This window comes from Clytia hemisphaerica, unplaced genomic scaffold (genome assembly GCF_902728285.1).
Source record: "Clytia hemisphaerica strain Z4C2 unplaced genomic scaffold, Clytia hemisphaerica genome assembly, whole genome shotgun sequence".
NCBI lineage: Eukaryota > Metazoa > Cnidaria > Hydrozoa > Leptothecata > Clytiidae > Clytia > Clytia hemisphaerica.
Genome location: NW_027104591.1, coordinates 51,991 through 67,544, shown reverse-complemented (window position 1 = coordinate 67,544; position 15,554 = coordinate 51,991). Strand labels below are relative to the sequence as shown.

General features: G+C 33.7%; 2 protein-coding genes across 2 annotated transcripts; both read left to right on the top strand.

The window, feature by feature from the left end:
• Positions 1 to 186: 186 nt before the first annotated feature.
• On the top strand, positions 187 to 6,041 carry LOC136823675 (uncharacterized). The gene is made up of 3 exons (XM_067079845.1): positions 187 to 302; positions 4,036 to 4,101; positions 4,932 to 6,041. Exons 1-3 carry the CDS (start codon positions 285 to 287, stop codon positions 6,039 to 6,041), a joined length of 1,194 nt encoding a protein of 397 aa, XP_066935946.1. The 5' UTR covers positions 187 to 284.
• LOC136823621 (G2/M phase-specific E3 ubiquitin-protein ligase-like) lies at positions 6,012 to 12,099 on the top strand. Its single transcript, XM_067079798.1, has 5 exons — positions 6,012 to 6,397; positions 7,261 to 7,511; positions 8,341 to 8,474; positions 9,132 to 9,406; positions 11,105 to 12,099. The coding sequence occupies exons 1-5, from the start codon at positions 6,166 to 6,168 to the stop codon at positions 11,356 to 11,358; spliced, it is 1,146 nt and encodes a 381-aa protein (XP_066935899.1). The 5' UTR covers positions 6,012 to 6,165; the 3' UTR covers positions 11,359 to 12,099.
• The last annotated feature ends 3,455 nt before the right edge of the window (positions 12,100 to 15,554 follow it).

Here is a 15,554-nt window from a genome sequence, read left to right as displayed (position 1 = left end):
GCAACTTAAACAAGAAGCGGCAAACACTTCTCTTTTCAATTAATAATAGCAGCGGAAACGAAATCTTCCGCCTCATAACTGTTATCCGGAACAGAAGCGAGGTACCAACTTTCCGCGCTCCAAGTTCAATAGATTATTGGAACTCGTTTCACTGAATCTGTTTAATATGTTTTTGCACCCTCATTGGGTCTATGCAACATTCGCTCCTCGTGCAGTGTGTATCAGGCAGTATTTGGTAGGTGTTGGTATTGGTAGCTAGCAAGGAAATAAAGGAAATAAAGAAAATGGGCTCGAATGAGGAGGTAAAGTAATTTAAATGCGATATCTCTTAATTAATTAGTTATAGCTAATCACAAAGTTATGGGTTTGTTTTTGTTTTTCGATTTAGAAACCATAACTTATTAGAGCGTCCTGGATGACATTTATGTTTGGTTCTCCCTAAAAATACAAAATTTGCTAAAAGCATGCTTTTATATTATAAAAGTCATGGCCCCCGTCACCGGGGGGGCCAGGGGGCCATGGCCCCCCTAATATTTTGCAAAGTATTTTTTTTTTACTTTGAAAAATCTTATATATACCGTTTAGAGGGGTGAAATAAGGGCAAAAAGTCGAAAATTTTCTTCAACATATTTTTTTGGCCCCCTCAATTCGATGCGCACGCCGGGGGCCATGAAAGTATAATAACTATAAAGCATGCTTAAATCATACTTGAGGGGTTTCAAAAACAAACACCAAAGAAGTATACTAAAAGTATGCTTTCATCACAAGTTGATTATCACTGAAAAGCATGCTTCATATATGTACTAGAAGTATGCTTGCAGTATGCTTTATACATGCTTTCAGTATGCTTTATATGTACCTACTGCTGAAGTATACTTATAGCATAAAAAAACATGCTTTAAGTCAGTCAGGGAATATTAGCAAGTTTTGTCTTCGCGCGAGTCTTTAATATCCCGCAAAAGCGGGATACATAATATACTCCAAACAAAAAGAGTAAAAACTGCTCCAGTATAAAAAAATGAAAAAATAAAAACAGTTTATGTACGACGTTTCGACAACTTACGTGCCTTTTTCAAGTGATATTTTTAGATACAACACATCTAATTTATTAAAATATTAAATTTGTCCCAATAGGACGTAGTAGGAAAAAGATAATCTTTATTATAAAAGGAAAATTTAACCCTAAATAAAAGAAACACATAACGACCTACACCCACCTCTCTTACGTGGATTTAGGAAAACAAAGCACAAACAAAAACGGTACTAAACTGATTAAAGGACCTCTGTAGGTGTCAAACAAACAAGGAAAAAACTCTATACTCTATACATATATACTATACACTCCATCATAATCCAGCAAAATGTCATTAATTGGCTCTAAAAAACTTTTGCATGGGTGAAATTACTTGAAATTTTCAAGAGTCATAGAAAAATAATATTTGAAAAATTCTATCCAGCACGATTTCCATTTTCTTCTTTTCTTCGTTCTTAATAAAGAACTGAAAAATGTCACGTGACATGAAAGAAAAAATGTTCATGCGAAGGAGTTACCGTCAGGTTGCCTAATCCCGACCACCCCTATAGACCTTTTTTCAAAGAGGGCGTCCTGTTGAATAATTATGTAGTCCAGCCATAAGAACAATGATAGAGCCATGCATAATTACTGTATCATGCATATTGTAATAATTATGCATGGTTTTATCATTGTTTTTCTGCTGGACTACATAATTATTCAACAGGGTGGCCTCTTTGAAAAAAGGTCTATCTAATCCTGACCCCCATCTAATCTGCAGAAAATATTGATCTTTACTTCATAAACTTGATTACATAATCATAAACAAGACTAATCTGAACCAATCCAATATAAATAACATAAAAACAAACCAAAGGAATGGATACAAAGTAGAAATATTGGTAATTTCATGGAATTAGCAGAAAAGTAGCCAAAACACGTCATACAGATGTAGACAAATGATAACAAATTTTACAAACTCTATTACACATTTTGTTTCTCCCCATGCTGTCATAAAAAAGGGATTATTAAACCAAAATTTGGGTAAATTGTTTGTTTTAGAGGGGGGTCAGGATTAGATAGGGGTGGTCGGGATTAGGCAACCTGACGGTACATGACGTTGGAATAGTCGTAAAAGTCGTAAAAGTCATAATTACCAATAATTTGCTTGCGTTCTATCTGGGGAATAAATTTGTTTTTAAATATGACTTGAACTATAGACTCATTAAATGTGTGAATTTATGGTATAGTTTTTTTTAAGAGCCTTGTGTGATTTGATGAAATTTAAGTGTTTGCATCGTAATCAATTACGCTAATCGTTTTCATTTGGACAGTATTGGTAATGAGTCAACGCTATTTTTAATTTTGGTAATGTTATGGGGACGCTTTTTTGGATGGATTCCCTGACTGTAAGTATGCTGCATTTTGGTAAGGGTACTCTCCATCATAGACACTAAATGATTGAGCAAAAAATTTTAAAAATAGCTCTAAAAAGTTTTTGCATGGTGAAATTTTTTGAAACTTTCAAGAATAGTAGAAAACTATTATTTGAACAATTCTAACCAGCGCAATTTTTTACTTTTTCTTTTCTTTGTTCTCAACGAAGAACTGAAAACTGATGTATGGAGTGAGAGAAAAAATGCCTTTGTATGAGCATGAGGTGTTGTGTTGTAGAGGCAGTTGCAAAAGTCATAATTAAGGAGAATTTGTGCAAGTTCTAAGACCAGATTTTAAAAGGAGAAAAGCCAAGGGAAATGTTAGCCAGCCAAGTGAAATAATGTTAGGCATGTTGACGATATCACAAAACTTTTAGATTAATTTCTTTGTTTAATGGAGGTCTGATAAATTTCTTTTTTAACCAGGGTTTAGATGAATTTAAAAAAGATAGAGTGTCCTAGATGGATTAGCGAGGCGCTCGAGAAAATCGCCTTTCAATCTCTCGTAATGAAACGACCACTCCTTTCTTAAAAACAAAGTCAAGCAAAGGATAATCAAAGTCAATCAAGCATCAATCGAATACAATCGAATTTCAATTGAATGTAATAGAACACCGTTCGCGAAAAAGAAAAACAAGCGGTTCATGGGAGTTACCTTATACTAACTTACCAAGTTGCGTAATCACACGGTCTAGAAGCGGGTCGTTGAAAAATGCTTAAATATGTATGAAATATTTTCCTTCATTGCAAAAGATTGGATGGATGGAATTTTTAACTGGTGGATAGAATTTTCCATTAATAATTGAAGATTCTATTAAAAGAAAAATGAAAGTGCCGTTCGTTTTAGTCTTTTGCCGATCTCATTTCAAAGTTTAAACTTTCTTATTTTCGCGCGTTTAGCTTGAACCGTTCTAGCTCATTTGCACAGGGTTGGAAAACCCGTTGCAAATGCACACCCCCGTGCAAATGCAAGGATTTACTAGAGTAAAAATTGTTAATGTAATAATTGTTGTCTTGTTGCAGTTAGTGTTTCCTAAACCTGATATTTTTGGGAGCTCCTTCATTCTTTATGGATGTCTTTTTTATTTTTTTAACTTTGAGAGGATATATCTGTTTTTGGATGGATTCCCTAACTGATCATGTTGAAATTTTTTAGCCCATTAGTTTCCCGTTTTTGTTTTTTGTTTTCCAGTTTTTATTTCCAGTTTGTTGTGCTGACATTTTTCATAGCATAAAATTTCTCATAAAAATTCTCAGGTGAATGGGGGCACCTAACCCAGAGCAAATTCTTAAGGGTACCTAAATCATTAGGGGCACCTTATTTTGTTGGGGGCACCTAAAAAGTGGGCTGAAACCATGTTTTTGGTCAGAAAAACGATTTTCAAACTTGAAAAAATTCTCTCACAACTTACTTGCGATTCTTACTGAGTTTTATGGAAGTTTTATTTATTTCTACAGTTTGAACACATCAACAAAATATCAATCAAAGATAGTTACAAACAACGTCATTTCCTGTAACACCACACTTTTTTCCTAATGTTTGGTTGAAATTCAATGATAATTGTAAATAGTTGTGTCTTATTTTAGATTGTGGAATTTTTGAAAGATCGTGGGTATGATGCGGAGACATTGGAAAAAGTTGAAGAATCAAAGGTAAGAAGGCTTGTTTGAAAATTCGTAAGAATAATTTTGAATTCTAAGTTACATCCACCTTCATATGATAGTTCATGCCTTCCGATCCTAAACTAAGAGTATTAATAAAAAAAGTATTCACAAGGAATGTTTACATACAAGCTTCAATTCTTAGCAATTAGCTCTGCACATGTATTTAGGAAAAAGCTACTAGAACACACATGTGGAAAAAGCTGTCATTGACAATGTTAACAAAAAATGTGGGAATAAGTTTAATGCAAACTAATTTTGATAAGTTAACCCCTTTACTACTGTTGACGGGATAAATCATGTTGAAATATATCTTGTAACAACATTGATTTTGAAATCGTCATTTTAAGCCAAACTTGCTGGGTTTTCCTTCCATTGAAAAATAACTTCAAAATTCGGCCTTTTCAGTGAGATTTTGGACTTAATGTCAAAAAAAGCGCCTAAATTTCGCAAAAATCAACTTTATTGAGATTTTGACTGCTTTTTGACCATTTCATCAACAAAATAAGGTCAAATTTTTCAGCCAACCAAAAGTTACAAGCTTCTGATTCCTTCTAGAACCGTAGATGTAACTGTTTAAAGCTAGAGCTATGAATTTTTTTTGTAAGATTTTAAAAGTGCGTCCAGTAGCTAAAAGGTTAATTTCTCGAAAAAATAACTATTATTGTGATCAAAGTTTTCGATTTTTGGGGTATTTTCTTTGGTTTTACTGGGGATTCTTTTAAGAAATAAAAAAAGTTGTTTACTACTAAAAATTTGCAAAAATTAATACCCTATGAAAAATTGGACATTCTATTTAAGAATTATATAATTTTTTATAGGTTTGTGCTGAATCAATACACCTTCTAACACTAAATGATTTTAAATCTATTGGCATTGGACTTGCAGATGGCAGGCTTTTGATTGAGAAATATAGAAGTACACAATTGGCTGAACTGGCAGAACTTGTTTCGCAAGCTAGAACTCAACCTAAAAAAGACAGTAAACAAGATTCCGTGATGGTTGAATTTGTATGGCAGCATTATAACATTAGTCTTGGAAAGTATACCACAGTGCCTGTTAGTCGTGGTGGAGGTGCCCGCAAAGAATCCTTTAAGCGATTAACACCTATGAAAGAAATATTTACTATAATAAAGGAGACTTATTTTCCTGGTGGAGAGAGCAAACACAAAGGCAGTTTACACCTTTTAAAGGCAATGTTACATGCATCAGATCACACACTAATGAATCTTTCATCAACTCTGGATGACTTTTTGAAATTAAAAAAGATGAAACACAACAAGCTCATTTTGAAAACATCGGAAGATTGGGACCCTACCAAAGAGATGCAATCCAAAGAGATTTATGATCCAAAAACAAAATCACCAAAACTAGATATTGGTATTTTGCATTCCACTCCTAAAATAAGAAGGCAGAATATCAGACGAAATAATGTTCCTGAGGAGCCATCATTGATGGAAGATTCCACTTTGATTTTTGTACGTCATCCAACACAAGGCATGAAACATCGTTTGTTCCTGTCAAAAAGCAAAATGGAAGATGTGTACAATTGGGTCGGAAGTCTTTCTCCTGAACCTGAACTTTTCCACTTGCTTCATGGGCTCAATAATGAATTGATTGTGGACACAAACGAAAAGGTTGAAAAATTTGACTCAAGATATTTGACTATGGTGGAAGTTGAACATTCAAACTTTACAATGGACCTTGTCAGTGGGAGTAAAATTAACACCCTACCTAAAACCAATCAAAATCAACAATGTCCTCTTTGTCGAAAATCCTTTGCTTCTTCAGAAATTGAGAATCATGCATCAACCTGTGGAGAAAAGAATCACATGGGTGGATTCAAAACATCAGAGAAAAAAGCTCTTTCCTTATCGTCTGGTACCTCGACCCAAGCATTCCAGAAGAGAAGTACGCTGTCCTGTATGTAAAAAGTTTTTCGCGAGTTCAGATGTTGAGGAGCATGCCATTCAGTGTGCTGATGAAAAATTTGCAAACACTGTTGTATGTGATGATGATGAGAGTACTTCTTGTTCAGATGGTGAAGACATTGGAATGGAGGACACTGAAGTAACAATAACCATTAAAGATGTAATTTCTTCGTTGGCTATTGATTTTAAAAGTGAAACATCAATTAGAATCAGACGAGGAAACTGTTTCAATGATTTCGTCGAAAAAATGAGCTCACCGTTCATGAAGAGACAAAGCAAAAACAATGCATTAAGAATAATTTTTTACGGTGAACACGGCGTGGATCAAGGTGGTGTACGAAGAGATTTCTTTACAGGTAAGGAAACGATTTTAATTGTAATTTTAAAAATTATCATCAGAAATTTTTACTTCACTTACCTTTTGATTCTGAATTTTAAAATCAGATTGTTGCAATGTGAGCCTTACACCATTTTGAGAGAGAAAGTTGTAATTATAAAGTTATAAAGCCAGAAGCCAAAGACTGGATTTTAAGCTTCTATTATACTCGGGAAGGGTTAAGTAACTCAATAAAGAATCAAATCGAAAATTAATCGAATCAATTACTTATTTTTCATTTTTTGCAATAACGTTTTTTTAAGTGGTAGGTGTTACTTTTAATTTAACGTTGAATGAAAAATACGCACAATCTTGGTACCTTAATTCCCTTAATCTTCGCGCACTATGCCACGCGAACATTTAACTGATGCGCTGATTAGTGACCACTATTTTTGGCTATTTTGGCCTTTACATGAGCTTTGATGTAGTTCTAGCGATATTCATCAATCATTTTTGTACTCTTCGTTGGATTTGTAATGGTTAACCATAACAAAACCATAAAAAAAACCGTAATTGTGAAATTTAATGTTGATATTTTTCTTCCATCGGCTTTATATTTTTTGATGCTCCAAATTCATGGGTTTCCGTCTCAAGTTTTAAAGAAATTGACCCTTTTGATGCAAAAGCATAGTTTTTCGTTCAGAAGAGAAAATGTACTTTTTACACTGAAGTATCTTATATAAAACATGACACAGTAAAGCTTATGTCAGCAAATCTTAAAAACACTGAATGATATACATATACATACATGATGTACATAGGTTAGTTTGCGCAAAATATATAAATAATAGATTTTAAAGACGGACCCAATTTTACCCTTAGTCCTTGTCTGTTATATTTCAGAAGCCATTCAAGAGATCAAAGACCAACTGTTTGTTAGCAAGGAAGATGGTATGCTGCCGAATATTGAGCTGTACGATGACTTAGCAAATGGCCTTTTCAGAAATGCGGGAAAGCTCTTTGCATATTCGATCTGTGAAAATGGACCTGCGCCAAATTTTCTATCTCCTTGGGTCTATGATTACATAGCTGGTGGTTTGGGTATGGTTCTCAACAGATTGCCAGAGAAAATAGAAGATAAAACATACCAAAAGGTTAGAACTGTTCAATATTGTGTATATGTATCTTCATTGTTAACTCTAATGCTAACAATGCTAACAAAAGTTCCTACGACGTTTATTTTAGAGGTTAAAGTATAATTATTTCGATAAAGACAAGTTATTACAAGATGAATGTTATAAAAGACAGAGCACTGTACTGCTCAGTAAATTTATACCGTGCAAATATCTTTGTTATTATTCACATTGCGCTAGAGCTCTTATTTGAAGGCTAAAGCACTTGATATTTTATCATTTTAAATCTCTTTGATCTTTTGTAATTTAAACTATACTTGTTTACTTGAAATCATGTTTACTTGCTCCCAAAAACTGATTAATTTCAATATTTTAAAGGGTATGCTCGTGTTATGCATAAAAACGAATTTTGAATGAACGCCTCTGCTAGAGCTCTTTCCATACACCATCGTGCATCATACATGATAAATTGAACTACTTTTCAAATCTATACCCCCTGGTACAAGTAGAAAACCACCATGCAAAAATATTCACTTATTTCATTCTCGTCCCTGAATTACATGTGAATTAATTACAGGTGTCCAATAATCAACCCAAAATTAGGGCCCCAATTTGGGCTCCCTACCTTTTTGACCAAATCGTTTAAAAAGGGCAAATTTTAAAAGTTTGAAACCTGAAAACGATCAATATCAGATAGAGCATGAAATTTATCAAATATCAGAGTTTGGTAGGAAATTATTGTCCCATTTCCATTTATGTTTTTTGTTTCTCCCTCTAGAAGACCTAGAAGTTATTAGAAAATATTCACTAGGTATTTATTAACTAAAAATTCTTATTTTTTCTTACTCAGATCTATAAAATTCGAACAGAACAAGAGCTGAAGGATTTTTGTACATCAGATGAAGGCATCGATGTTCTATCAGAAATAAAATATCGAAGTGTACCAAGTTCAATAAAACTAAAATCAAAAGAATTTATTTTAAGGTAAGCAAAATCTAGATTTAAAGTGCAATTCCCTTATAATCTGTTTTCCACAAATTTAAGAATATTCTTTTTGATATCTAGATTTTTATTTTTTGAATAAATTTTCTTGTAGCTTCTTCTTGCTTCACGATTCTTAAGTTTCAGGGAAATTAGGATCAAAGAGGGAACTCGAAGCAAAGATGTTAAATAGAGTTTTAGTTTTGAATTCTTTAACCTTCCTTCTAGTGTAGAACAAGCTAGTTTGCGTCTTAATAAGAGACATTTATATAAAAAATTAGGCAAAATCAGGTGGGCTGAGGCAGAGTTTGCTTATTTTGGATATTTATCCCGCTATATGCAAATAAGGAACATGTCAAGAATTTTTCATGAGCTATCGCCCCCTAAAATTTGAGATAATTTGCCCGAAAAATGCACTTCAGGTAACTCGAGACCAATATAGAAGAAATTGAAATTCTGTTTAAAAGTTTATACATCTAATTATATATCAAAATCAAATTCCACAAAAACGTTTCCTCATGAAAAATTATAAAGTTCCACGCAACTGAACTCTTTGAATCCTTTTATCAGCTGACAAAATGTTTATCTATAGCTTTCATGTCAAATTAGTAAGTTTGTTATTGTTTGCTTTGGATTTATCATTTCCTCTTTTTACTTTAGATCTCTATTTGCAAAATGGTTAAATCCCTACGTGCCTTTCATTCAAGAAATTGCAATTGGTTTGGAGCAATATGGTTTTCTACAAAAGATAAAGGAACATCCTCAAAGCCTGAAAACCTTATTTTGTTTACATACTGATTTTGATTGGACATTTGATGAGGTTTTTGAACTCCTGGAGCCCGATTTCAGCCCGGAAAACAATACTTACAGATATAAAGAAATCAACACTTTCAAAGCTTTGTCAGACGCTTTGTCAGATTGTTATGATTTGAAAGGTAATTTTTAATTTCGGTTTGTGCAGAAAAAGAGGGCAAAAAGCCGACTTTAAGGACTTTAAGGTTTTTAATGGTTTCAGAAAAGATATCTATACCTCAATGGGCTTAAAAATTAGGAAAAAATGGCTCAGTTAGCCGAAAGTATTTCAAAATGCTACCTGTTGGCATTTCTTTTGGTGTAATTAGCTGTCAATTAAATGCTATTAACTCTTTTTGTAAAAAAGTTAAACCTATATACCATCTTAAAGAAGTTAATTAAACTACCAAAAAACATAATTATGGCCAATTGGATTTTATTCATTGTTTTCAGAACCCTTTTTTGACTTTGAACCCAATTTTCTCAAAAAGTAATCCTTTTAAAGACAAAGTGAGAAGCCTTTCTTCTTTACAATGATGTAATTCTCAAATTCACCAATCAAAACGTGTACGTACATTAACTCTCTGAAAATAGTTGGTATTGGCAATTTTTTAGAAAAAAATTATAATCCTAATTGTACTAAACTCTTATCCAATTTGCCATTGAAAGATTTTTGTTATACTGTTAAAAGAGACAAAACAAAATTCTTTATTTACATGAGAGGGCCTGAATGTACACGACTAGATGTAGATCCATAATGGCAAATTTTAATTTTGATGCGTCCTATTGTATGCCCTATATATAATTGTATGGCAATCATTCAGAACTTTTCTCTTGCTCACTTTTGATATGTAAACATTGGATCTGAAAACATTTCTACAACGAGATTTATAGGAAACAGCTGCCCCCCTAAACGAAAATCTTTGATAATTTTTGAAAGACTTGTCCAATCGACATGAAATTTTCTCAGTGTGTACCAAATATGGATTGGCATCTTCAGTAAAAGCTCCGGCATCATCGATGACGTCATTACCACCTGATGACGTCATTAAAAATGCCACAAATTGAAACCCCTTCTAACTTTTTTTCAACTCTATATTTCTTACTCAAATTTTGTGTGGCAACTCCATACGACATATAATTTTGGGGGGTCATTTTTTTGCCACCTGAGTATTTACAGACCGGCCTAAAAGAGCCTTTTTAGCCTAAATTCGGACTTAATGTTCATATCTCAGGATTGAGAAATGGTAAGAACTTGATGATAGAAGCTTGCTGCCTTAATTTCAACGAAATCGGACATGTGGTTGTCCAGAAAGTGAGCATTTTAGGTAAATTATTGACTGTTCTCTAAAATAGGAACCACGCAGGTGGCTGACTTGAAATTTTCCACATTCCTCAGATGGTCAGTCAATGCCTATCACTCGTCAAAATTGCGGTAGTTCATGAGTTCCGGAGGGGGGCTATGTGTATTTTGCAGACCGGTCTGTAAAGTATTAAATATCAATGGGACAAAATTTTGTTCGTCACTTGTTGCACTTGTTACTTTTAGTTGAAAAATTATGATTTTAGCCAATTTGACGTTCTGGTCTGTAAAATACCAACCAAACAGGTCAACTTGAAATTTTGCAAGTCATCAGCATTTTATAGATATTGAGATTTCAGACCCACCCCTCCCCCAAAATGCTTCCTCTATTAAAAATATAGGAAGATGCATGAAAGGTTAACCCTCTCCCTTGTCAAATCCCTAAATTTTCTCATCGTTTCTTCTCAGGCCCTAGTTGTGTATACTTTGCTTTCATATAAAAATATATCTTTTCACAATTCTTGTCATTACATTTTAGGTGAAGAAAACGCTCTTACACTTTCAGAAGTAATGAAGTTCATCACCGGTTGTTCTTCAAAACCAGCGTCTGGGTTACCAGGGAAAATCACTGTGATATTTGAGAAATATTGTCCCGAAAATTGCAGATGTAAACCCACAACTTCTAGCTGCGATATTCAAATCGAAGTTGCTTTGCACTACACTACCAAACGTGACATGATGATAGCTTTAACAGATGCATGCCGCGAGAGTAAAGGAATGCTAAGATACTAATCCTATAAACGGACCGTTTTTATATAAATCTTTTGTTTTACAAAACGACATTGCGAATCAAATCGTATAGTATTACTAAAGTGATTTTGATATAGCTTGCTTTTATTTTTGATAATGTATATAATATTATTTATTCATAAACTAGAGTATTTCAGATTTTCGCTAACAATATTTTGATCAGGAATCAGAAATAGGTATAGGAATATTTAACTTGATTGACTTGACTATATTAACTTGGTCTTTTTTGTGCAAAACTTTGGTTTGAATTATCTTAAATCCTTATCCAAAGTAAAGAGGACCTTCATTTGTTATTAACAATATCATGTATGGTACTTTTATTTCTTTTCGTTTATATTCATATTTGTTTTTTCATTAATTTCTGTTCCCTACAGTGAAAGCCTTGCTAATACAATGCGTGTATTGGATTCAAAACCAAAAAGCTCCTTCAGTACATCATGTTTTCGTTCTTTTCGTTTATTCTTACGTTTATTTTTATTCTTCTGTGCATTTTTTTTTTGTTATTGCCTTTTGTTGTTTGGCGAAAGGTTCCATCTTTCATTCAAAGTTTTATTAAATCGTTCCGCTAAAAGTGTATTTTTTAGATAGATGATTATGATTTAAAGAGGCTTAAATTGTGACTTTTTTATCATTCATATTTTTAAAGTTGACACTATTTGTAAGAAGCTACATGACCTGTTTGTTAATATTATCAGATACCAAACATGTATTTTATTTAATTAATTAATTTCCGTCCCTTTGTTTCAAGGTTCTCATTTCTTCCCCAAAAATACCCATCCCATGATACTTTTCCCGACTTTCCGTTCAGTTTCCCGATAAAATCGTATTACGAAGTTTCGAATCGGAAAATTCGGATTTTAAGGAATTCTTTTCGTCTCCCGCATTTTGATTAGTCGATAGCTATGCTTGGGTAGATTGTTGATGTCGACAATTGATTTATCTGAATGACGAAAATGACATAAAAAACCCGAAAATCTGCCCATTTTTTTCAAATAAGACTTTTTTTAATGGTTTTTTACAGTTGACATTACATTTCTCGGCAGTTTAATTTTGCGGTTTTCCGAACTCGACCGCGAAACCACGAAGTTTTTATGCAATAAAGCAAGTAAATTTTCAAAAACATTTTCCTTAAGTTTTCGGATATGCTTCATATTTGGACCACACCTTTCTTGGGTGTGGCCCGACCCCATCCGGGTGTTCCGGACTTTTCAGACCCCTCCGGAACTCCCCGGCAAGCCTCCGGAACTCGCGACTTCCAAAGGCACCCCTCGTATTATGGTGAATTATAGAGTGGTGTTTAAGTTTTTTGCATCTTCAAATGCATTTTATCATGGGCGACAAGCTTTTTTATTGTAATTTTTTCTGCATTGAAAAGAAGAATACCTTATTTTACACAAAATTAACTGGTCATGTTATTAACGGACTTTAAAAGAGTGCGACAGTTTATCAACGCGAATGAGAGGACATACCTTTAGATGTTTAGTGATTCTGGGCTCTTTCCACCCGTTGATGATTATTTCTGGTTCACTCCTTGCATAGTGTGCGTAATTAACGCTAATTGGCAGTAAAGATTTTAATATGCGACATTAATATAATTAACGCGAATTTTGTTCGCAAAAATATAATTTTGGACCAGATTTAATAAATTCAAAGAAAATGAAATGAGAGACAATGAAATAATCTTACTTTTGCGAAAATATGTAACAATGGAAAAAGCAAGTGCTTTAGGTAAAGTATTAAATGTACAATTTATTGGGGTTCTCCTTTTATATTCTACCTGAGCCGTTTTAGTGTTATTTTGTTATTTTGGAAAATTAACGCTATTGTCCACACTATGCTGGCTTGGGTACCACTTTCGATTTGAAAGTGTCAAATCTGTCGAATATGTCGATGTGAATCTGATGCTAGATTCATTTTGGTTCAATTCAATACGCTAAATCCTTTAGAAAAAATCTTTACTTTTTTCATTGTCATTTTGCTTCTTCGTTTTCGTAGGTATAAAAAATTATTTTTCTTCACATTAATCCACTCAAAATGATCTTTCCAACGAGGGGTTGTTTATAAAGTTAGGAGAATTAGATCTCAAAATATCCTGGAAAATGCAAGTAGTGCACAAATATTTGGAACAGACCTTTAGATGTTTAGTGATTCTGGGCTCTTTCCACCCGTTGATGATTATTTCTGGTTCACTCCTTGCATAGTATTTGACATAAATGCGAACATCGAGGCTCATTTGATCAGAACGTTTTCCTATGTGACTTTTTAAACGTACACGAAACGTACACGAACATGACCCATTTTGCGTCGTCAATGCTGGGATGATTGCGCTTAAACCTGCGCTTTATCAAAACCAAATCTCCCAAATTTTGAGATTTTCAGTTTTTAGTAGAAAAGTTTTAGAAAAATATTCTAAAAATAAAAGTGAGCACACCCAACGGATACGTTAAACGGATACATTAACTTTACTTTCCTATCAAATTTAACCCTTTAAGTTTAAGTGCCGAGGCCCTTTTTTGGGTGTTTTTTGGTAAAATGAGCTAGGTCAAACTTTAAACGTCAATATCTCCTGAACATAAAGGAATTAGCCTATTTCATGGGATTTGTGCATTTGTTACATGCTATTGTCGCGCTAGCCAGTCCTCGGGATTTATTTACTGTGGATTTGGGGAAAAAGGGAGTTTGAAAAGGAGTTTTTGAATAGTTTTCGAAACATGTCTAAAAAAGTGGAGGGTAAAAAAAAGGGAGATCAAGTCGAAAATTGGTTCTAAAAGAGTGTAAAAGGTTCCGAGCCCTCTATCTGGACTTACTTGTATTTCATGACCAGACAGAGTTTAAAACAAAAAGATGAGTACAGAATGAATCAGAGACAGAATGAAATTTCATTAAGAACAAGTTCTATTTCAACCACCATACTAAAGCGTTAGACAAAATTACTTACATAGTAAAATCAAAACAAACTGTATCCAAGACTAAAATGTACTGTCAACAAAATACAAAAACAAAATTTTGACCTCTATATATACTGGGCCACTAAATCAAAATTGCTACATGTAATGTTAATAGTGTTAGGACCTAAATTGGGAAACAAACAAGGTCGTAAAGGGGCATGAGGAAGACTGCTCAGGAAAGCATAAAATAAGGAATTTCTAGGTAATAAAAAGGGGTTCTGGCTAGTGGGAACAAAAGGATTAATGATCAATTCATTTTCCAGGTACTAATATAATAAAAATTAGCTTTCACGAAGGGTTCCAGAAGTTTGAAAACGAGGGCTTGTAAAACGAGGGATGGTTTCATGAATTTACGAAATCGAGATGATTCAGCAGAATTCATTTGAGGAAGGTCATTGATGGGGAGGCGAGGGAATTAACCGGGATTCGACACTATTTTCTATTCAATTTTGTTAAAAAATCCCCTGAACTCAATAGACCTTTTCATAAATTACGTCACGAACATCACTTGCCTCGTTTTGAAATTATTGCCATGGTGATTAACTCCCAGCGGATTTTATAGCAACTACTTTTATTCATTAAAAAATCATTTAATGTCTCCAGGGATATGATCACCATGGAAATTGTTTGAATACGAGGCAAGTGATGTTCGTGACGTAATTTATGAAAAGGTCTATTGAGAATTTAAAAACTGTTTAAAAACTCCATTGTTATCGTCTTTATTCTGTATATCACAGTTTTATACGTCACTATGCTAGTTATATTTTAATTGCTAAACGCTCCTTCGTGCATTGAGAGTTGAAATTTGTAAAGACGACAACAATATAGAAAACAGTTTTCAAATTCCCAATTGAGTTCAGGGGATTTTTGAACAAAATTGAATCCCGGGGGGGGGGGCACTCAAGGTAAATGACATACGAGACGTTCGGCCCTTAAGGGTAGGTTTTTCATAGTTCAGCTAGTGCACTGTAAGGGTAGGAGATTACAAAACTGCACTGAACTGCACTGTAAGGGTAGGAAATTGTGATAAAAGGCCAATTTTTTGGTAAAATTGGCACAAAATTGGTCAATTTTGGAGGAAAAATTCCACATTTTCTTGGAAAATTGCAAAAATTTTCGCCCTTACTGGCGAGAAATTTTGAAAAAGTGCACTGTAAGGGTATGATTTTTCATGGAAATTCACTGCACTGTAAGGGTCCGATTTTAGAAGCCAAATTTTGGGCCGAACGT

What these genes read in the sequence shown, in the direction of transcription:
- LOC136823675 (XM_067079845.1), top strand. An exon ending in AAAAAGTTGAAGAATCAAAG is followed by an intron (nt 4,102 to 4,931) that starts GTAAGAAGGCTT and finishes AATTTTTTATAG; the next exon opens with GTTTGTGCTGAATCAATACA.
- LOC136823621 (XM_067079798.1), top strand. Translation starts at nt 6,166, where the DNA reads ATGGAGGACACTGAAGTAACAATAACCATTAAAGATGTAATTTCTTCG. An exon ending in AAGATAAAACATACCAAAAG is followed by an intron (nt 7,512 to 8,340) that starts GTTAGAACTGTT and finishes TTTCTTACTCAG; the next exon opens with ATCTATAAAATTCGAACAGA. An exon ending in TCAAAAGAATTTATTTTAAG is followed by an intron (nt 8,475 to 9,131) that starts GTAAGCAAAATC and finishes TTTTTACTTTAG; the next exon opens with ATCTCTATTTGCAAAATGGT.